Raw genomic sequence first — 23,739 nt, forward strand, 5'->3', positions numbered from 1 at the left:
CCCCTTAACAAAAACGGACCTGCAGGGGCCCAAAACTGGCCCCCACCCTCGCAGACCACCGGGGAAACGCACGGTGCCCGCTACGGCCAGTCCGGCCCTGATTTCTTGTGGCAGTTAATTCAGCTATTTTTTTTTGCTATGATATGCACGTTCAACTTCCTAAAACGTGTTTTGTAATGTACAAGGCGAAAGGGTAAGACCCATGAAGATAAAGCATGAGATTATTGTTTCACTAATGAACACAAAATTAATTTTCATCACTTGACTCTCACTGTAGGAGCAAACTGACTACCAATAGTGCATTTCTTAACATATATCTGACACTTTTTTGTCTTGTAGGATAACAAAGATAAGGAAGGAAAACCACAGGTTTGCAAAAAAGCTGATGCAGAAACTCATTCACGCCAAAAAGGTAAACTTAAAAAAGGTCAGTAATTAGTAAAGTATATCAACAGTTAAAGTGTGTTTTTGATGTATTACCTACCACAAGCTTGACACATTCTTCATCACAAAAACATGGCTCCACTCCAATATATCACATAGCTTAGATTTTCATGTTCTGAGAGTCTACAGCCCCCACATGTGGACCACACCCCTAGAAAGGAGGATGGAGATCTTACTATCATCCATAAGTCCCCCTAGTCCAGCACCATAGGCAAGCAAGCAACACTTATATCCATGGGGCTATTCACATCCCACTTCCCATTCTCCACAACTCAGTCCACCAACCTACACCTCATCTACTGGCCTCCTAGACTTAACAAATTCTGAGACTTCCATACCGCATCAACCATCCATAACTTTCACACCGGAATCCTCCATGACTTCAATCTCACAGACATCTCAAGTATGAAAAAAAACAAGAAGCACCCTCCTAAATCTCATTAATGTATTTACAGCTTGATTTAGAGTTTAGCAGAGAAGGTACTCCATCACAACACCCTCATTTAGAGTTGGACCAACCTTCAACATGTCAGATTCAGAGACTACTTCGTCGCTGATGTGGAAGTTGAACAATTTTACATAAAATTACCTCATAGCAATGTAGAAATGTGCCTTAACGAAGAAGATACGTGTCAATATAGGGTTTAGAGAAAATGTGCCTTTATTAAACGTGCCAAAAAGAGAAAAATTATGCTTATTTCAGCTGAATGCTCCCATTTCCATCGTTCTTTCACTGCTAGTCCTTAATATTTTCTTGAGTCTTTCCTTTCCTTTTAATAAAATTTATGTTTTTTTTGTAAATGCTTATTTAACATTATAATTGAACTGCAGAATCATAAAAAGTGCTGTTTGCTGCAAAATGTATTTCTTTCTTTCCTCACATCATATAACTTCATCAAATTCTAGATAGTCTCCTCAGCCACATGCTTATAGTGGACATGTATATTGATAAAAGAAAATGCTTGCTATAGGCTTGAATTCCATGTTCTAACTAGGGCATGCTAGATATTAATGTTTCATTTCATAGAGCAGTCTATTGTTACACAATTAGACACTGAACAGCTAACAGAGTATGTTTATAAAGGTTCTCATGACAACCTTCCTAGATGTATTTGTAATATACAGTAGCCACATTCAAATAACATCATGTCCACATGGATGCTTACCGTGGGAATTGAGAGAGAATACGAGGGACCATCGGAAGATTCTTTTGCAACATGTTTTGCGCTTTTCTGTATAGTACGTGCTCCTAGTTAGAGAGGCCATGCATTCAATGCACGTCTTCCATGTGCAATGCCCTCTAGCACTTAATTGTGCTGCTCTTGCCTGAGATTACTGTGAGCTACTGCACAGTGATTTTCTGTTATTCTGATGCCTTTTTGGAGACTTTACTCCATGCTGATCATAGCCACTGCTGTGATTATTTCCTGACACCTGTGTTAATGATTCATACTGCAGCTGTTAGGGAAATTGGCAGAATTTCCAGAAACTACTCTGTATGAGGAGTTCGCCTTTCATAGCTATCTGTCTGATGCTCCAAATTTCTCTTGCTCTTTTCCAAAGAACTCTTTATGGGTTCTTGCTAGGATAGGTTAGGTCCTTTAGATTAATATAGGGACTAATTCCTTTATGCAACAAACTGTTATTTTGTATACTGTCTCTAACCAAATTCTTCTGGATATCTCTGTAAATGGATTTATCTGAATAACATGAATAAAAAGACAAAGATCTCTTAATAAGAAAATAAAACTTTTAAAACTTTACCAAACCTCTCATCATTGACTAAACATTATAACTCTGCAAGTTGATGATTAATTTAAAAATGTATGTGTGCTGTGCTCCATTCTAAAATTGACCTGAAGAAGAAATTGGTGTGGAAATTGGAGGTACTCTTAGTAAGTTTCAAGGTGGAGTTGTTTATAAAGTTTTTATGAAATTTCCGTGCTTGCACTGACATGCTCCTTTGATGCCCTGGTGGTTGGCTAAGTTATTACTTGTGACGCACTAATAGTAAACACACCAGATTCACAGATGGTGAAATTTAAAGATGTCAATTTAATAAAGCAAAAGAAAATCTATAAATGATAAGAATTGTGAAGCATAAAAACAAGCTGTGCAACTAATTCCAACAGGTGGAGCATGAAGCAAAGTAATATTGCCTTAGTTTATAACCTGCAATAAGTCAGTATCAGGAGAGAATACATCATGAGTCTTTATGTCACAGCATCCTCCAAATGTTCAATTAACAATTATCATCCTTTGCTGAATCATCTAAATCATATCCCACTCAAGAGATTTTAGGGTGAAAGATAGACTGGCCCAATCTAAATTAGAATCTAAAAGCAGGTCTGTCCTGAAAGATAAAAACATAATGGGACGAAAGTTGATTTGGGTTGTAGGGTGGGCACTGACATAAAGAGGGATAAGGTTGTGTGAGGATGTGGTGGATTTGACCTTCTCTGCAGGGTCATCCCCAATCTTTTTGCCTTTACCCTTCCTGTTTTTTGGACCCTTTTTTGGTGACTTTTACGACTCTCTACCTCGTTATGATGTCGGTCGGAAATCCTTCTGACCGACTCGGTTTCAGGGAGTCTGACAGACCGATTACAATGATTCCGAACACCGTTTGGTCTGAGTCCCATTGACATCAATGGGAGCCTGTGTTCCGACCGGCATCACAGGCTCACACTGAAAAATGGGGTGGTTGCGGAAAATCTTGCACCCTGTGGTGCACCCTGTGGATGGCACCCCATGGTACCTGGTGCACTGTGCATGGTTGGAAAGAGGGGTCCCATGGGTACCCCATGGGCCCCAACCAGAGGCCTCCGGGTGAAGGGGGGCCTGCTATGGGCCCCCAAAGTCAGTTTCCGACAGCCGATTCATGTTGGATAGACCGATTTGGAATGGCTGTCATAATCCGACATCGTAATAGGTCGGTCGGAAACGCAGCCCGTTGAGCTGAATGATTTGGCTCAGACCGACTCGGACTCTCAGAATGCCAGTCGGAACCGATTTGGGATGACCAACCGGTTACCTTGCACCTTAAACGGTCGGTGGGATATGTTTCAGAGTTGGTCGTAAACATGGGTTCCAACATGGGTTCGGACAAACCAAATGCCATTCGGAGCCTTTTCCGACCGCATCAAAATTGGCCCCTCTGTGTCAATAACGGCTGCTATCCAGTGTTAAAGTGCTTGAGCTCACTCCTTTAAACATGAGAAAATTGCCTTATACCCAATTGGCACATTTAATTTAGTTATAGGTACCTAGTAAAGTGGTACTGCATGTACCCAGGGTGTAAATTAAATGCTACTAGTGGGCCAGCTGCACTAATTGCGCCACCCACTTAAGAAAAAAGACACACAGATGATGGACGTAATGGGAACAAATCAAAACATTTACCCCTAGTCAAGAGATATGGGGTAAATCTATTGATCTTTTGCTCACCATGCCACCCCAATTTAAACCCAGTCATATGCAAATCAGTCTTGACCCTGTTCCTCATGGGAATAGTCCAGCACTAACTGCCAAGCTAAGCCCTCCCTGAGCCAGAAAAAAGCATCCTGAGACCGGTTTAGGGGTTTTATCCCTTATCAGCAGTGAGAAAGCAAAAGACACACAAATGATGGAGCCATTTAAAAAATATAATGCCTACCATTGCTTTTAAACTACCAATTTGACATATGCTAAATAAACCTTTGCCAAGCCTAAACCTTCCTTTTTAGTTCATATAATTCACCTCTGAGGTAGGTCCTAAACACCAGAGTGCAAAGTGCAGTGTGTTTAAAAAGTTGGACATGTATGTTTAAGATGTACTTAAAAAAATTGGATTACCTCATACCATTTAATAAGTGTACTGGTTATTTGAGAACAGGCAAAAAAAGTCATATTTGTTATCAAAAGAATAATTTAGAATCCTCTTTCATGGTAATGTCAGATTTTAAGTCACAATTCTAAAAATTGCATTTTCTATTCTTAACCATTTGGTGCCTGTAGACTTTGTCCTGGGTCACATGGCTTCGATTAGAATGGCAATTGGCATTTTTTATAATCCTCTTTGACAGTGCTATAGACTAGATGGTGGCAGGATGGGTCATCCTGGCAGGATTTGTGAGGCAGAGCTGTTCCCTGCTCTACTTACATTTCAAAGGAGCTGCCTCAACACACACAGAAATATCTTCACACTAGCCTTTTGTCATCCCAGACCTCTTGGACTCAGGCAGGGAAGAAGGAAATTCCAGAACCATCTGTGGGGGGAAAACTCTATAAATTTCTTCCATTTCACAGCTGGCACTAGGTATTCTAATAGGACCTTCAGACCCACTCTTCAATTAACTTCTGTACCTGCGGAATATCCCCCCACAAACATGACAGATATCCCATCCGCCATTTTACAAGTTCCATAGGATATAATAAGGTGGTAATACGATGGAAAGGATATCAATCACGTTTGCGACAGAGTATCCCATCCGCCAAACTCATAATCAGGTCCTATATGGCCATCCACAATGTTAGGATGGGCGTACATATGGAACTTTTTTACAGACCATCACTGCCAGGCAAACTGCAAGGGACGGTAAAAAACACTAAATGCCCCCTCGACTTGGAAGATGATTCAAATGGCTAAGGTGTCATTTTCTTTTATGGTTTCAACAAGAAAATCCCACTTCAGGGTTTTCTTTTTGAAAATGTAAAAGAAAGCGTTTAGTGCAAGGCTCCATCACATTGACGTAGCCCTGTACCTAACTGCAAAAAGCATTGACAGGAATCACTGTGACAGCGGTTCCTGTTGATGCTTTAAAGAGGACCACCTGCTTGGTGTAATTTCTAAATCTTGCAGGTGGCATCTCTGTCAGGAAAATTGAGGGCCGTCCACCAGAATATAAGTGTGGCCCTACGTCTGAAGGCAGAAATCTTCAGGGGCCCGACGCCAAGCAGCATTTGATTGACATTGATGCCTTACTGGACGCAAACTCTGCGCCTTTCCTCTTAAGAGCTTTTCTAACCTTCATCAACAACTTCACTGAGACCTTGTCCTTCAAAAGAACTGTTGTTGTTGATCCTGTCTTCGGATCCAGCCTGCTTCATTGTCCCGCCTGCTCAGGACTCTAACTCTAGATGGTAACTCTTTGACCGGGACCAAGCTGGTACTTGTATCCTACCCATGTGCCATTCGTGGTTGGCCCTAAAAATGTACTTTTGTCACGGTCTGAGTGACCAGTTGCCCGTTGTTGGCATTTTTTACTTTTTGGTGCTATTTTTACTTAAATCTTTAACAATTTATATCCCACCTTATTGGAATTTTGTTATTTTGGTGTCATCTTGTTTAATAAAATATTCTTAATTGTTATAAATTGGAGAGGGATTTGTATTGTGTTATCTTTTCCACTTTTTACCTGTTTTTCTACACATTTGTTCACGATAAGCATGGCTGCTCTGTGCCACAGCTACCAGGGTTCGAGCTCAGGTTTAAATTACTGAAACCTTTACTGGACCTAACACGAATAGTGACATTATGGCTTGTGGTGGCCTACCATCCACCCCAGCTAATAAACCACTCTCACATTAAGTGTCATACCTGGGTAATAGTTTATAGCAAATCCTATGCATTCACCTCAATACGAACATTTGCTGTTCAGGAAATGTCAAAAACTCCTTTCCCGTCCCTCCAGAAATATCAGAATTTTGTTTTGTTCCCTTCACTTGAGTAGCTCTTTTCTTCAATTCCTCCATACAGCATAGAAAAATGTATTCAAAGTGCAATTCCTCCATCCCTCATACATTTAGGAACTAAGGTATTTATTCGATGATTACACACCATTCATTTTCCATCTTAATTGTTTCTCTAACTTGTAATTTATTGTGGAAGGATACATTTGGCCCTGAATGAAGTTTGTTTTAAAAAAAAATGTAAAAATGAATTGTTTTTGGGGACTGGCCCATAAGATTTAATGGGCCTGTAAATCATGGCTTCCAATAAGCCGTACACTCCTGTTCTGCTCACTGTTTCCAGAATTTATTTTCAATGTCAGTTCCAGACATGAAAGAGATGTATAAAGCACTTCTCCTACAAGTGTCAGTACATGTCCAACAGAAGTATGTGGAGATCAGCCCATTGCTAAAAAAGATATCTGCAGGTCACCCGGGGAGCATTTCTTCAACCACCCCATGTGAAACCTCTTTCCTGTGTCTGGAGAATGAAGAATGTGATGCAGACCCAAGGAGTGGGAGCTGCTGCAGGAGAATTCCAGGTATCTATGGTAAATGGGAATTTACCCATCAACATAAACTGTGATGTAGGGAACCATTTTGCAGCTTTAACCATGGTCTTGCACTCAGAAAACCTTTCCAGAAAGTTTGAATCATCAGGAAAGAAATTGCAGAAAATTTTATAAGAGTTGCAACTTTGAAGTTTTCATTTCTTGGGGGCCATAAAAAGGTTCCATATCTCCCTGAAATAAGGTGACATCATCAGCTACATATTAGCAGTTGTTCAAGGCCATACAGAACTATCATAACCTTGTACAGCCATTTTTGCTGAAGATTTCTGACTAAAGGTAAAAATATGGAACAACTAGATCACACTATATCATAGGTGGCCACAAAGGGTGCGTCGGTAGGTTCCAGAACTGCACCCCATAGGTAATCATTGATTGTTAATTTCCCAGTATTTCCTAAGGCAAAGTTTTTTCAGAGAAATTCTGATTCCAAAATCTGACTTTTTAAATTGTTCTGTCATTTTACTAAATCCTTTTTTATCAATTTCACTAACATTTTTAGGAAACGTTAAGTTCTTATTCCCTTTCTTTTGTCTAAATATTTTGTGCCACCTGCATTTTCTTCTGATGAAAGTGTTGCAGCATGTGCCAAGCTACCAATGGTAGGCAACATTCTCCTCACAGAAATTAGTTTATGTACCAGGAGTTAGAGTGGTTTAACTTTGTGAGAGGTCTAACACAGCTAACTTTAAGACTGTAGCCTCCGTCACTATAACTCAGCATTCAAGTTTAACTCAGCAATGAAACCAGGAAACAATCACTTGACAACCCCGAAACCTCACCATATTACAATTAAAATCAGTCTTTTAATGAAAGTATTCATCGCTAAGAAAAAGCAAGCATTCTGGTACAAGCTCTCCCTGTTTTCATATCTCCCTGAAGATGGCTTTGCATTGTTGTTCAAACTCTAGAGTACGCAAATCTGAGAGAAACACACACTTTAGTTGAAACTCACCTCACCTCCACTCCATAATCCAAGTCCTCAGACACTGCCAGCACTTAATGCAGATCTGGATGGCCAGCATATACCTCAAGCTCAACTGGCCAAAACAGAATTCCTGGTATTCACCAAGAACAACATGTACCTAACTAATCCAAACCTATCTAAATTTCATTAATATGAACAACTTTCCCCTAATGCAAAGCATAACTCAGGTGCACCCGGGACACCAATCTCACCACCAAGAAACATATTCCTAAGAAAACCAAGATAATTTGGTACCATCTCTCTCTACTAAAGAAAATGAAATTGTTCTTTCCAGAAAGTGATTTGAAGGCATATTTTAAGCCCTCATACTCTTGTGCCACATACATAAATGCCATGTTGTCTAACATTTTAAGACTGCCAAGTGACTTTCATTATTTCATGTACGGCTGAATGACTCGTCAAGCATCTGAACCAAGTAAATATACCATCAAGAAATTGAAGTGCCTTGCACTGAATCAATCTGAAATTCTGTGAGCCCATAGGTAGGGTAATCTGAGACTTCTGGAAGAGAAGAGGTGGAGGTAGGCCAAGATCCCACCTCATGAACTTGGAAACTCGTGTCAGTTCCAATTTACATTTCTCCATAAAACCTTTTACATCCCTCAGAAATTTTAATAAATAGGAAGGTGCACCTTCCCGACCTGCAAGAGATGACACAAATACACAAGGGCAGTCCTCCATAGAACCTAGTCGCAGATACATTGTCTAAGGTCGTAGGTTGCCATGTATAGGTTACTCCTAAAATGGGACTTCTTGGGATTATGAAGCGCTGGGATTGCTCCATTGCTAGATGAACCCACATGGACTTGGGGATCCTCTTGGCTAAATGTGATATTGCATGACATTGGCACTCCAATAGAGGACCTCACTTTACAGATTGATTATGGCGCATGGACTTCCGTGCTGAGAACAAGGAGGCTATTTGTTCGCAAGGTGAGGCCCCACTAAATGTTAAAACATCAAAAGGTCTGCGTCTCTGGTAAGATAATTTGGGCTAGGTCTTAGGCCATCGTATACATGAAGGAACTTGTACAATTGTTGCTGATGTGGATTATGCTGTCCTATTTACTTTATTATCTGTACAAACACAACCCTATGTAATAATACCTCACTCGTGTATTTTCATTGGGTAATCAATAAGGTTGGATTTAAAAAAAAAAAAGAAATTGCAAGGGCTTTTCCTGCTCATCTACATTGTCTTAGTGATATACTGTCTCACATTCAAGAGGTAAGCTCCAACATATCACTCAGCCTGCATATATCTTGGGCATTTCAGCACCCAAATCAGTGACACTGCCAGACTTGAGGAAAAACTGTGGAAGAAGGAGACCAGATATCAATTGTATATATTTATATTTTGATGCAGCACTCCTAGCAGAGGGCTATACTTCACCTACACATAACAAAATATTTTGCAAGTCTCAATTCGAAACGTAGAAGTATTCATGTTAAAACAAGAGGAAATCTCCCTAATCTGTGTGGCACCCAACTACAGACCTAGAAGAGTGTCAGGAAGGCATACCGAGATTAGACTGGGTGCAATATGTGATTCATCAGTTTGATTTTAAAGACTGTGATGGAAGGTCCAAGTCTTATGTAGGAAAGAAGAGCGTTCCATATTTCCATGTAATGTCTTGAAAATGTATGTTTGGTAGTAGACATTTTTGAGTTGTGGACTGGTAGGAATTTGCTTCTAAGTAATCCTATAATTTCTCATGTCTCTCAGTTTCTCAGGGGAAGATAAGGTCATAGGATGGTAAAGTCCACAGTATTTAAGAGACCTTCAAAGAGAGGATTGGGATTCCCAGATATCTCTAGCCATGTATCAGTGGCCCTGGATTGCAAAGGAACACTGGAACCCTGGTAACTGGTGAAAGACATTTATTCCTTGATCCTGAAACTTTACTGTGGCTCCCACCACAACACAGATTTAATGCTGAGGATATTCTCCCAGCCACAAATATTCTTTTAATTGCTGGAATAATCTTGTAAGATTCAAACATGTGAGGAAATTCCCATCTCTAATACGCCCTTGGCTTAAACAACCTCAATTTTATCCCAGGACTCAGAGACACACACTTTATCAACCATGAAGGCCTGGGGCGGCAAATAATGAAAGACTTCCTTACTGGAGGGAAACTCCGAGATAGAGCAGATTTTGAAGAACAATGCCAAGTGCCCCAAGATGTAGATTCAAACTAATACATGCTCTACACAGTGCAGGCACAATCAAGTAACACATTCAGGGACTTGACATTAACAGAATCCCTCCTTTCGCAAGCCTCCACACAAACGGGCCTCTCAAGACTGTTCTTAGCACTAAAGAGGCATCCACCATGGTTAGGCACAATTATATGGCACAGCAAGAAGAGGAACTGGACTGACAATTCTGAAGATGAGTGGAACATTATTTAGCATAGGACATGGAAAATATCAATATGCACCAATACAAAGAAGGAAAGTTGTTGAAACAGATTCAAAATGAATAATAAGACAGATGTCAAAAAATATCCAAAGCAAAACAATGTAGATTGTAAAGAGAAAAAAAAACACACCAGATAATTCTTAGAGGCAGGGGTTGTGTGCCCTCTTTGGCTTTCAAGGTTACAATCATGACATCCCACATAGTTATAATGGCAGATCCAGCCCCTCTACTCAACGCAGCATACAGAGATTCCCCCTCTTACTGGTCCACTCCAAACATGCAAATATAGTGCCAGCAGTGACTTCCATTCCATGGCTGTCTGCCTCTTGGCTAACAGCCAGCTAAATCAGTGAATTGGGCTGCCATCTTAGAAGTTTTCACTTGTTTAATTAAAACCAGAAAGTAAGCCTCGAAGGTATGGGGATAGTTTCTATGAGTGACCTCCCAAAACAGGGCACATACTGATTGCCAAAAAGTAGTGAGAACCGAACAACAGCAGAAAATATGAGGCACGTGGGCCTCTAACTAATAACATCATGGGCAATCACCCGGCACATTAGAATATATGTTGTGCAGTGTAAGAAGTGGGAGGTACGCTCTATGCAGTACTTTAAATTGAATAAATGATACCTTAAATGGGTACTCCAGTATTGCTATATTTTCTTTAGACCTCAGTTGTTTGCCCAGATTCAGTTCCCAGCACTCAATCAACGGAGTGGGATCCACCTGCGATTGCTGTAGCAAACAAGGATAAAGAGCAGTAACCCGTTTTACCGGCCAAGCCATGAGTGAGCATACAATGCAGTGCAGCATGCGCCGGAGGCTCATTTCTTGCTGCATTTCCATATGAGTTTCACCTGTCTGGTGAGAGCAAAATACATGAGGAATTGCTCCCTCAGCAAAAGTGTGATGCGACCAAGCTTGTGAAAAGGTTGGTGTACCTGGCTTTCAAACATATCACTCAGGACATTCATGCCAACTATATTCCAACACTCAGACTCACACAGACTTGGTGCAAGCCAGGCACCTCTTCCAACACCATCTGACCACTGTGAGCAATCTGGATAGTGACTGTAAACTGCCATAGGGTGTCCAATACCTTGGTTAGCAAATTGCCTCCACTCCCATGTTCGTCTAAGAACATCACCTCAGCAGTTCCAGAGACTCTCATCCATCCCACAATCCACTGCAGCTGGACAGCCAAATAGTAAAGCTCGTAATAAGGATCCACCAGGCCCCACCTCCAGGAGAAGGAGCTGCAATTTGCGAAGGCCCACTCAACTGCTCTTATGCTCCAGATTAAGTCTGATGATAATTTGTTTATATGCTTGAATATTTTACTGGTTAAGACTACTGGGACATTAGCAAAAAAATAAAGCCACAAGTTTTCGACAGGGCCATCCTGCACATCTCAGATAGGGGAAGTTTCACTCAAAAACACACCGATTCTCCTGCTGTGGTTAGCATTCTCCCTAGGTTGCCCTCTATAGTGGGGCTATCTTTATGGAATACCTAAATACCCAAGTACCTCAAAGATCTTGGGTTCCAACTAAAAGGTAGCGAGGGCAAATCTTCTGCAATTGCTTGCGTTCCTGCCTTATGGGTGAAATCACATGGTTTGGTAAGGTTTACAAGGAGTCCAGAATAGGCTCCAAAATCCTCCAAATGATTCTAAATTATTGAGAGGTCATATGATGGGTGACATAAGTATATCAATATGTCTTCCGCACAGAAGGGAAGGATATGTGGATTCCCACCTATGAGACTCCCTCAGCCAAAGATGGGCTGTGATAGGCTTCATACCGAACACAATCATCATAAGGGAAAATGGGCCCCCTTGATAAGTTCCATGCTGGACGTCAAAGGGTTCATACATGACTTGACCAGTCTAAACTCTTGCCATAGTGTTAGAATGCAGAAACCGGATCCATTTTGTGAAGATCCCTCCAAATCCTATCTCCTCCATTAGCAACTGTAAAAAGCACCAATAAAGCATGCCAAATGTCTTTTACATATCTATAACTGGGACCCCCTGAGTAACAGCCCCTAGAAAACTTTTTTTAGCAAATATAGAAGCCTGCAGAAGTTGGGCAAATTGGTCCTACCTGGATTAAATTCGGATTGGTCAGAATGAATAATTTCGGGCATCAACGTGGTCAAGCTGTTAGCCAATAAACTGCCATGGACCTTGTATAGGCCTGGGCAGAATTTAAATTACGTCAGAGTTATTGTATTAATTTCAGTAATTCCACATTACTCTTTGACGTGGACCAACCAATAATTATGCAAATCCTCCATGCGTAATTTGAGGAAAAAATCATACTGCAAAAGCACAATTAGTGAGCGCGAACGGGTGCTCAATATTCATTTTATGCTGAATTTAGCGCAATTATTTATCGCAAAAATGCATTGTCGCGTCCATATTGGATGCAAGGATCCATTCTGCTCTAAAATAGTAGCGCTAAATGCTGCAAGTAGATTGGGAAAAAATCTTACCCTAAAAGCACATTTAGCGAGCATGAGTGGCTGCTCATGCTCGCTTTTTGTATTCTGTAGCATTTAGAGCTATTTGTTAGTCCGAAAATGTCCCCTTGCCTCTAAAATGGCCGTAAGGGCCATTTTTGGAGTAAGAAAAAGCGCTAAACACAGAATTACCCTTCACACCTTATTCGGTGTAATTTCGTGGAATTCTCAGGCAATTTTGTGTGATCACGTTACATGGAAATACGCGAGTTATGCCCACACCTAATCTTGTAGTCAAGATTTAACATGTTAATGGTTGATAGCAGCTAATGTCCAAACAATTCCTTCCAGGTGTCAGCAGATTTATAATTATGGCATCTAACATAGTAGGGGACAGTGCACCAGTATCAGTGGACATCTGAAAGACAGTCAATGTAATTGGCATAGAATTCCTGGGGCACCCCATCACCTTCAGGTGTTTCCTCAGAGGTAGACCATTCACCATTAGTGCTATCTCATCTGTTGTCAAGGCCAGGTCCAGAACCTGTATCTGCTCAGGTGTCACCCGTTTCAGCCGACTGGCTCAAATATGCCACCGCTTCTCCCCAAGATCACAAGTCACAATCCTCTGATTTAGGAGTAGTGTTCATGCTTTATCTCATTGATGGCAATTTGTATTAGCCACTTCTTCATCACCTACATGAATGGCAGCAATCATAGAATGTGTCCCCTTCATCCCAATCAATCAGGCTAGTAACCTGCCATCCTTGTCACACTCGCTGTGCCACTACGTTTAATAATGGAGCATGCCAAGCCTATCGAAGTCCTCCTTGTATTCTTTCCTGGCCTGGGTCAACTGAGTGTGCATCAATGGGTCTTGATTGCCCTAGCTTACCATCATCCTTGAGTTTAGTTACACTGTGTCAAGCTTCCCACAGTGCCCAACATCTCCACAAAATAGTGGGTTAAACTTCTTAAAAGGGAGAACCTGTAGGGGGATCAAGTAAACAAGTAGGCTGAAGGAGTCATAAATACCCTACTAATGTGCAAAACCCATCTCAGTGACAACTTTAGGGGAGCAATCAGACAGGGTCTTGACAAGGAACTCAGTGTGCAATATCGCTCCATGAAATCGTGGGTGACATTATATTAAGTCAATTCTAGTATGGAGCGGCGCATCTTGTGACAGCTATCTGATCCAGGTTAATAAGCCATTGCTTAAGTTTAGTCATAAAAAGCATTGCCCACGTGCCTGGGAGTGCAGGCAGGGACCTGTCCATGTCAACTGATGGGGTGCAATTAAAGTCAGAGTAAGGCAGTCCACTTCAGTCAGAAGAGCCTTCGCCACCAAATCAAGGAAGTCCAGGTACTTCACATTTGGCGCATACACATTTACAAACCTCATCAGGCGTCCATCCATTCTCCATTTATGAGCGTTACCAGCTCAAATGGAATCTGAGGTCTATCCAAATTAGCATTCCCCTGGTGTCTACATCTGCCCCGTCCACCTACTTTGCAGCCTACCCATACCATTCACATCTAGCAGGGTTCTTCAAAAGATATGCAATTGGCATACCCCTCCTTCTAATATAAGCATACATTCTGTGCCTTCTAGTTGGGTTGCCCATGCCAGACATTCCAAGTGAGAAAAGGGAGGAACGTGAAGCACTGGTCCGTCATCATTTCTCAGTAAAATGGAGCCCCCAGAAGCAGACAGGAATCTGTTCCTCATCTGCGCATGAGTCGGAACAACTCTCACTCATCTGGTACCTCCAGCCTGCCATAAACTGTATGCCAAGAAGCAAACGGTTGTCATTCAGAATAGAGAAGTTAACATGCCTGTTGGACCTAGCCCTTTCTGCAGGGTTATCCTCAAACATTTTGCCTTGTTCCTCCTATTTTTTCTGACATATTTTTGTTGGTTCTAGGACTCTGGGACTTTACCACTGCTGGTCAATGCTAACGTGCATATGCTCTCTGTCTAAATTGTAACGTGACTGGTTCATCTAGGATTGGAATATTTGATTTACTGGTAGAGTGCACTGTGTGTGCCTAGGGCCTGTAAATCAAATGCTAGTAGTGGGCCTGCAGCAGTGATTGTGCCTTCCACGTAGGTAGCCCTGCAACCATGTTTTAGACCTGCTACTGCAGTGTCTGTGCATGCAGTTTTGAACTGCCATGTCGACCTGGCAAGTGCACCCTCTTGCCAGGCCCAAGCCTTCCCTTTTCAAGGACTGTCTCTCTCATAGGTTATCATTGGAGTTGTTTTGTAACCTCTTACAAGTGTAGCTTCCAAATGGGAAGAGATAGAGTTTTGGAGTTTGGGGTCCCTAATCTTACAATTTAATGAAGTTGGTTTTTAAATTGCATGTTTGAAAATGCCACTTTTAGAAAGTGTAACGTATAAAGTATCAGCTGCGAGTCACTCTGTTTGGTACCTTTGATTCAATAAAACTATAATCTGTAAATTTGTCTGCGTAGGTGTGCTGTCTTTGTAGTGGTTCTACCTGCCCACTAATTCAACAAAGAAGAGTGTATCTAAGACAACAAGTCATAGACAAAGACTGCACTACCAATAAAGCACTCTGCCTAGAGTATATACAATGTTATACTGCATTCTGTTAGGAGCAATTATAAAATGATTACATCCAGTGAACAATGGAAACATTCTGCTGTTGACTGGTATACATGTACATAAACAAAATGACATGGTTTCAATCCGGCGTAATGCAATGCTTCTTTAATTCAAAAGCACGTTTCGTTGATGAACCATGAACTTCATGTTAAATTGCATTATGATACAGACTTGAAGATTAATAATCCCAATGCATTTCGGGTGTGACATACGCCCTTCGTCAGGGGAAATCTGTAACGAGTACATATACAGTGAATTAACAAATCAGTCTATTTAATCAAATTGTACAATTACTGGCCTCAAATTTACCAGGAAAAAACAAGAGCTTTAAAGTATAATAAAAACAAGAATATTATTAAGTGTACTACTCAGGAACTGCATCGTATTAAAATGAATAGGTATACCTTAACGAAAGTGCCTGGTGGAAAAAACCTAAATTCAAAGGATCCAGAAATGTGAAAGAAATTGTGAAATAAGAAAAGAACATGCTGAGAGTGAATGAGAGAGTACCCATTATGCCCATTTCGGTGAGCAGAGTGACAATCAATGTAGCTGGAAAAAATGTGCACTATGCTATATCTATGTTGATTATGCCCAAGAAGAATCCTAGTAAAGGTACCTTCTCTCTCTCATCCAACCGTTAGATTTTTGCTTTTTTCATTTTGTGTATAATTTGTGCATTTTTCTTTGATTTTATTCCTTCATCATTTCCTTTAATCCTGCATTCACCAATCTCGGGTGACTTTACTTCTCGTAATCACATACTTTCACGTTCACGCACACGCAAACATGGCCGCCGCGCACGTCATTTAAACACACATTAGTCCTTCTCAGTGTTCAACATTCTGAGCACGCATGCGTAGGAGATAGAAAGGTATAAGTAAGATAGAATGCAACAGAACAGGTTTACGCGTCGATCATCGGGACTTTCACGCATGAGGTTCTGCACATCGTTACACAGTAAGTTTTGTGTTAGAGTAATGGATTTTTGTAACAGGGAGCATTGACCCCGGTTTTAATTCTGGTTATGCTCTCGCTTACGTAAGTTTATTTTTGTTTACTCTTGGTGTAGCGAGAAGTTCATTCTCATGAACATCCCCATTTGAATGCCCATCAGTTGACTTTGTTGTTTGAAGGTGAGATGCACCGTTTTTGGTCACTCTGGTGATAAGGCACAAGGGTGATATGGACTTTTTTTTATGGAATTACTGAGAGCCTCTCACATTTTTGACAGGAAATTTTTGGGCGTTTTTTCACTGAATAAGGATTTGTCTTGGTGTCTGCTTTAAGTATCGTCAGGTGAGACAGTCATTTCAACGTTAGACCAGTAATCATTTTTTATTACATTCATAGTTGGAATACTTAGACATTGAGTTTTATAATTTTCAGATATTTCAATCGTTAATCAGAGCCCAGGATCACTGGCATTACAGTAACGGTTAGATAAGAGAGAGAAGGTACCTTTACTAGGATTCTTCTTGGGCATAATCAACATAGATATAGCATAGTGCACATTTTTTCCAGCTACATTGATTGTCACTCTGCTCACCGAAATGGGCATAATGGGTACTCTCTCATTCACTCTCAGCATGTTCTTTTCTTATTTCACAATTTCTTTCACATTTCTGGATCCTTTGAATTTAGGTTTTTTCCACCAGGCACTTTCGTTAAGGTATACCTATTCATTTTAATACGATGCAGTTCCTGAGTAGTACACTTAATAATATTCTTGTTTTTATTATACTTTAAAGCTCTTGTTTTTTCCTGGTAATTTTGAGGCCAGTAATTGTACAATTTGATTAAGTAGACTGATTTGTTAATTCACTGTGTATGTACTCGTTACAGATTTCCCCTCACGAAGGGTGTATGTCACACCCGAAATGCATTGGGATTATTAATCTACAAGTCTGTATCATAATGCAATTTAACATGAAGTTCATGGTTCATCAACGAAACATGATTTTGAATTCAAGAAGCATTGCATTACGCCGGATTGAAACCATGTCATTTTGTTTATGTACATGTATACCAGTCAACAGCAGAATGTTTCCATTGTTCACTTGATGTAATCATTTTATAATTGCTCCTTACAGAATGCAGTATAACATTGTATATACTCTAGGCAGAGTGCTTTATTGGTAGTGCAGTCTTGTTTTCTTAGATACACTTTTAGAAAGTGGGCATTTTCTGGCTCTACCAATCTGTGCCTCTGCCTCCCTATGCAATCCACGTCAGAGGGAGGGTGACAGTTAGGCTGTCACTCTAGACAGTCACACAAAGGGAGCTGAGGAGTGCCCTATGACACCATAAATTCAGAACACTTCTGGACTAAGAGGAGATTGTGCCAAGAAGAAGCGCTGAATAAACTGTAAGATGGCACCTGCCCTTGCTTGCTGCTGTTTTGGGCTGGCCTGCTCTATGCTGCTTCTGTGGTGGAGAGTGAAAGGACTGGACTTTTCTATCTGTATCCTGATTACCAAGGTTCTCCAAGGACTTGTGTGTGCTTGCCTCCTGTTAAGAAGTCTCAGGGAAATCAAAGACTTCACCAACATCTCGCTAACAGCACCTGGGCTTCTCTGCTGGGAGTCATGATTGCCAAGTGCTGCTAATTCTAGTTCCTAGGCTATTGGAATTCTGTGGTTGGTGGTGCAACTCAAGAAAAGCAACGTCAACGGAATCAGCGATGTCGCTGCCTGCACCGCTCATGAAGAGCACAAGACACCACCCTGACAATGCAGCCCTACACCTGGAACTTATCAAAAGCGCCTTCATCATTGAGGCCACTGCCTGCACCGGGGCAGAGGGCACAGCTCATAAGGAAAGTATGCTGCACGGCCCCAACACCTGTCGACGCAGGACCTCACCTGCATCATTGTGGAGTTGATAACCGACCTTGGTGACCACCTGAACTCCTCAACACTGCAATCATAAGGAACTGACCCACCGCTGCTGACGCCGCTTCACCTCCCAATAAGGAACCAATGCTAACCTCCCCCTGTGCAGCAGTAAGGAACCAATGCCTCACCTCCCCTGTGGCAGCACGGAACCAATGTCTCAACTCCCCTGTGGCAGTAAGAAACCGACGCTGCCCTGGCACCGACGACGCCTCACCTGCCCGATGCCGTGCAACATTGTTGTTTTCAAAACAATAAATGTACTGTTACTTTGGGGGTCCGTGTGACTCTGAGGACGGACCACGCAACTCATCGTCAGCACTGTACAATGTAGTCGTACCTGTCACAACATCAAGATAGCCCTGGTTGGAGATATTGTCTTCTAAGAGATATATTTTACTGTAATTTTTCTAAAAGTGATATCTCGAACTGTGTATGTTGGATGTTTGTCATTTTATTCTTGTTTTACTTAGATAAAGATTGGTTATTTTTCTGAATAAGTGTGATGTCCATTTGTAGTATTTTCACTGTGTTACTGTGCGTTGGCACAAATGCTTTACACATTGCCTCTGGGATAAGCCTGATTGCTCATGCCAAGCTACTAAGGGGGTGAGCAGGAGTTATCTTTGAGGTGAAATCCCCTTATCCTGACTAGACTAGGTGTCCCTACTTGTTCAGGGTGCAAGCCACTGCCAACTGGAGACCCCCATTCCTAACAGTGCCTGGTTAGTGCCATCAAATATTTGACCAGAACCTCAACTGTTTTCCCCCAGGGCCCAGTAAACACACACTCCCACCAACCACAACCTGTGAGAAAACACAGCTCGTAACCTCCTATGCAAAAACAATATAGGGACGGTGCAAAGGTGGGAGTAGCGTGACATTAGCAGGTGAAGTCAGACTCCCACATCATCCGGTAAAAATAATAACTGCTCAAAAAGAACAGAGAATGCAATTCTCACCAGGATCCCAAAACCCCCTTCAATGTATCGAGAGACTACCATCCTGCCAAAGAGCACAGCAATGCAGCCACTCAGGTATATAACAAAAAACACAAAGTTTCATCAAAAGTTGTGTACGCACCCATGGTGAAGTCATCATAGCCCTTGTCAAACATAACATAATAGACAATGTGCAAAGAAACATTATATTCAGGATACAATGTCATCAGTGGACATATGCGTCAACATCGTCATGGCAGAAGCATCCATCTCATCACCTGTACCCACAAGTTCAGAATCTGAATTAGACTCCATGCCACAGGTCGGTGAATGCCTCTTGACCCAGTGATTTGCTGCATCTAAGGCTTCTTCCTTCAGTGTGTTTATATAATCCATTGTAGGTCTGGAGAGTCCCAACCTCAAGACCTCAATTTGTCTCCGAGGCTGACGTGACCTCTGAGACAGTTCCACGGTTAGTGATACTCCTTGCTCCAACGCCAAATTAGTGGTTCAGTCCAATGCCTCACCTGGCTCAGAGGAACAGAACCTGTTGTCCTACAGCATTGTCTTTGGAGTTGCAGGAAAAAGTAGAATGTAGTTAACATTCAGCTGATGAAGTCCGTGATTCACTTCCATGACTCACGTCTCTTGGTCTCAACAGCCACTGTTTAATCAGAGACAATTAATATTTTTTCATTGTCAATTGTCTGGGACTCCAGCTGCCTGGCCGCCTGTATTATAAGATCTCTGTCTCAATAATTGAGTAACTGAGTTACCACTTGTCTCGGAGGTACCCTGGTGTTAGGACGCTGGCTCTATATAGTGCACTAAAATGAAGTACACTGTGCAGAGAGTCCAGTAGGTCCAGTAGGTCCCTAATAGGTGTGCAGAGGTAAAAGCAGATAATTGTAATGCACTTTTTGTGGTAGTGTGGGCAAGCAGTTTGGCTGATCAGAGGGTAGTGCTAAGCATTTGTTGTCACACACAGAGGCAATAAATGAGACACACAATCAAGAATAAATGGGAGATCAATTAGGAAAAATAATATTGTTTCTTTCTATATATGTTTAGAAACCAAGAACTTCGCACATTGGTTAATAAATGCTTTGTATGTCGATTTGTATCCAAATTCAGTTCAAGAAACAAATGCTGACAGTTTAAAAAAAAAAAAAAACTTTTTATTGATAACCAAAACAGCGGAAATACCAAATACATTGACAATGCGAAGATGTCTACCTTTACCATTACCACCATTCCTCCGCCCCCTTCACCCCACAGCCGACCAACATCATTGCAAATCCGTGTATAGAGGTCGCCCCCCGTGACTAGTTTTATTGTATCATCCATTTAACCAGGAGTACTCCTGACTAGCTTCCTCTCGGGACCCTTTACTCAGTATTATGCTGATCAGGTACTGCCCCTCCCTGTATCCTTTTTCGCTCATTCCTGAGTTCAACCGTCTGAGAGATACAGATATTACCTCTATACTTGTTCAATTTTCCCCATCGCTGTGCAATGTTCCTCTTGGCTACACCCCAACCCCCTGAGGCCCATTCTTGCTCAATTTGCATGAGGTCCGTCGCTACTCAAATGTTTAGCAGGCATAGCGTGGGTGTCGGGTGTATTGTCTTATCGCAAGCCCTAGCCATTTGCTTGGTGACGTTGACCCAGTATTCCTGTATGCGGGGGCATTCCTATAGGATGTGGAAGAATGTGCCAGTCAATGCACACTGCCAGAGGCATTGCGAGTCTGGCCGCCTCTTGAGTCTGTGCAGCAATATGGCGTCGAAATATACCCTGTGGAGGACTTTGAGTTGCACCAGCCGAAGACGCATAGGGATAGCCACTTCTCTGGGCGAGGACAACGCCTCCCTCCAGTCTTCGTCGGGTAAGGCCCGAGGTTGACCTCCCAGGCCGCTCTAAGCTCAGTCATAGGGTCTCCTCTATTATTGATCAGCTTCTTGTACGTGAGCGATATGGCCTTGTGGGTCATAGGGTCCAACAGGAGTCTATCCTCCAGGGGAGAGGAGTCCGGAAGGGGTGCGTCTTTGGGCCGAGCCGATTCTATAGCATGGTTAATCTGTAGGTAGAGAAATCCTTCTGTTGGGGCTAACTGATACTTGGCCCGAAGCTCCGGGAAAGATGCCTTTCTCCCTTTCACACACACGTCGCCCACCCTAGAAATTCCGATCAAGTCCCACTTATCGAATCCTGCGTAGGAACTGAGTCTCCCCAGTATGTCCGGCTCCCATAGTGGGGTTGCCTTCGTCAGGCGACCCCTCCATCCCATCTGATTCTGTACCCCATGCCAAACTTCCACTGTGCGAGCCGTTGGGCCTGTCAGTCCCAACTTCCTGTGATTGGTGTATAGGGCTCTGTTGTAACCCCCTTTTCCCAACAGCCAGTGGTCCGTGCGGAAGCTCGGATCATCGTGCCTCCCAAACACCCACCTGTTTATGGCCGTCAGTTGCGTGGCCTGATAATACCGGCGCAGGTCTGGCAGTCCTATTCCCCCATCGTACCATCCCATAGTTAGCTTAGCCATTGCAATACGTGGCGGCTTATTGTCCCATAGCAATTCACGCACCGCGGCCTCAATCTGCGAAAAATAGGAGTTAGGAACCGGATGGGGCGTATTCTGTAACGTGTACAAAAAGCGGGGTAGAGCGAGCATCTTATATAAGGACACCCTCCCCAACAATGTGAGAGGAAGTGTTTTCCAGTGTGCCACATCCACACAAAATCGCCGTAATACCCCCTGGAGATTCCTCTCCAAGAACAACCCAACATCTGTGGTGATGAATATCCCTAGATAAAGGAACCCCTGACTGGCCATCGGGATGGTGTAGCCTCTAGGACTTAGGGGAGGTTCACCCCAGAGGGAATACATCTTGGATTTAGACCAGTTTATTTGGTACCCTGAGTGCGCCCCAAAAATGTGGAAGATATGAAGTACCCGACGGAGCGACCGAGCGGGGGAAGCTAGATATAGCAAGATATCGTCGGCATACAGCGATATACGGTCCTCGTGCTCGTCCATCCACCTCAAGCCTCTGATCCCGGGGTCCCCCCTTATCCACACCGCTAGTGGCTCGAGAACCATAGCGAAGAGTAGGGGCGACAGTGGGCAGCCCTGCCTGGTGCCACGCCCGAGAGGGGAAGGAGGAGGATCGATAGTTGTTCACCACGACGTGTGCCCTAGGTTGCGCATATAACAGCTGAATACATCCCTTAAATTTGGGGTCAAGGACAGCGAATAGGTATTCCCATGCCACGGTGTCAAATGCCATACTCGCATCAAGTGCCAGCAGTATGGCCTCTTTCTCCAGGGTATGTACCCGCCCTATGACTCCTTTGACCCGACAAAGATTATGCGCAGTATTCCGCCCAGGCATGAAGCCAGACTGGTCCGGATGGATCAAGTCCGGCAAAAAGAGGAGCAGTCGGTTCGCCAATAACTTGGCCAAAATCTTTGCCTCAAAGGCAATCAGAGAGATAGGCCTATATGACTGGCACTCGTCCACTGGCTTACCGGGTTTGTGGATAACCACAATAGCGGCCTCTCGAACATCTTCTGGCAGCAGGGCAAGCTCGCAACTTTCATTATAGAGGCCGAGCAGGTGGGGCGCCAGTAATGAGGCCATCGGCTTAAGTAATTCCACCGGGATGCCGTTAGGGCCAGCCGCTTTCCAGGACCGGACATCTAATATGGCCTTATGTACCTCCTCCATGGACAACTCAGCCTCTGGTGCCCTACTGTCCTGTTCGGACAGGCCCCTGACCTCGATAGTGGCCAGGAGGTCAGCCGCCCAGGCCGCCCGGGAGGCCTCCGGCGCTGCATAGACTGTTGTATAATGTCGGGTAAATGTTTCCGCGATCTCTCGCGGATCTGTAATCTGGGTACCACCAGCCCCTTGGAGTGCACGCACCCAACGTGATGCCTGTTCCCTCCGCTCCAGCCAGGCCAATAGCTTCCCAGTGCGCTCCCCTTGCTCATAGATTCTGTGTCGGCTGGCCAACAGCCTCCTGCTTGCGTCCTCAAATAACAGCTGTGTGTATTCCTGCCGTTTTATGTTCAGTAGGTGGTGCGTGTCCTCCCCCGGTTCCAGGGAGTTCCCTCCCTCGAGCCATAGGATGTCTGCCTCTAACTCCTGTGCTTTCCTACGGCGCTCATCCCCGAGGCCAGCCATTATCGACAGCGCCCTTCCCTTGATTACCGCTCCATATGCTCCCCATAATGTAACCGCTGATGTAACTGAACCGGTATTTTCTGCGAAATAGTATTCCGTATCTGCCCGTAGAGTCTCCCTAATCTCATGGACCTTAAATGCCCAAGGTGGTATCCGAATGGGGCCCGGCTGTGTTGGGTCCACAACCCCAGGACTGCACCCACCGGGGAGTGGTCCGAGATGCCCCGCGCCAGACACCTTGTGTCTGAAAAGTCCTGGGCGTGTAGCGCATATGTAAATAGGTAATCCAGTCTTGATTGACTCCCATGGACCCCCGATTGAAATGTGAAGTGTGTGTCCTTAACATGTTTCCACCTCCAGATATCCACCAACCCCAGGGCCTCGGCAAAGCCACGCAACCGGAAACCACGTGCCGGATCAGGTCTGGGGGGGATCTGTCCACTAAGCCGTCCATAGTCAAGTTGAAGTCGCCCCCTACCAC

At 43.2% G+C, this 23,739-nt stretch overlaps 1 protein-coding gene across 1 annotated transcript in view; it reads left to right on the forward strand.

Annotated features, from left to right (window-relative positions):
- The window catches only part of CNGB3 (cyclic nucleotide gated channel subunit beta 3), a 966,824-nt gene that overhangs the window by 67,401 nt on the left and 875,684 nt on the right, over positions 1-23,739 (forward strand). The window contains exon 2 of the mRNA XM_085604101.1: positions 340-412. Coding sequence (XP_085460227.1) covers positions 340-412 — 73 coding nt within the window. The remainder of the gene's footprint in view (positions 1-339; positions 413-23,739) is intronic.

Source organism: Triturus cristatus, chromosome 5_1 (assembly GCF_964204655.1).
Source record: "Triturus cristatus chromosome 5_1, aTriCri1.1, whole genome shotgun sequence".
NCBI classification, from domain to species: domain Eukaryota; kingdom Metazoa; phylum Chordata; class Amphibia; order Caudata; family Salamandridae; genus Triturus; species Triturus cristatus.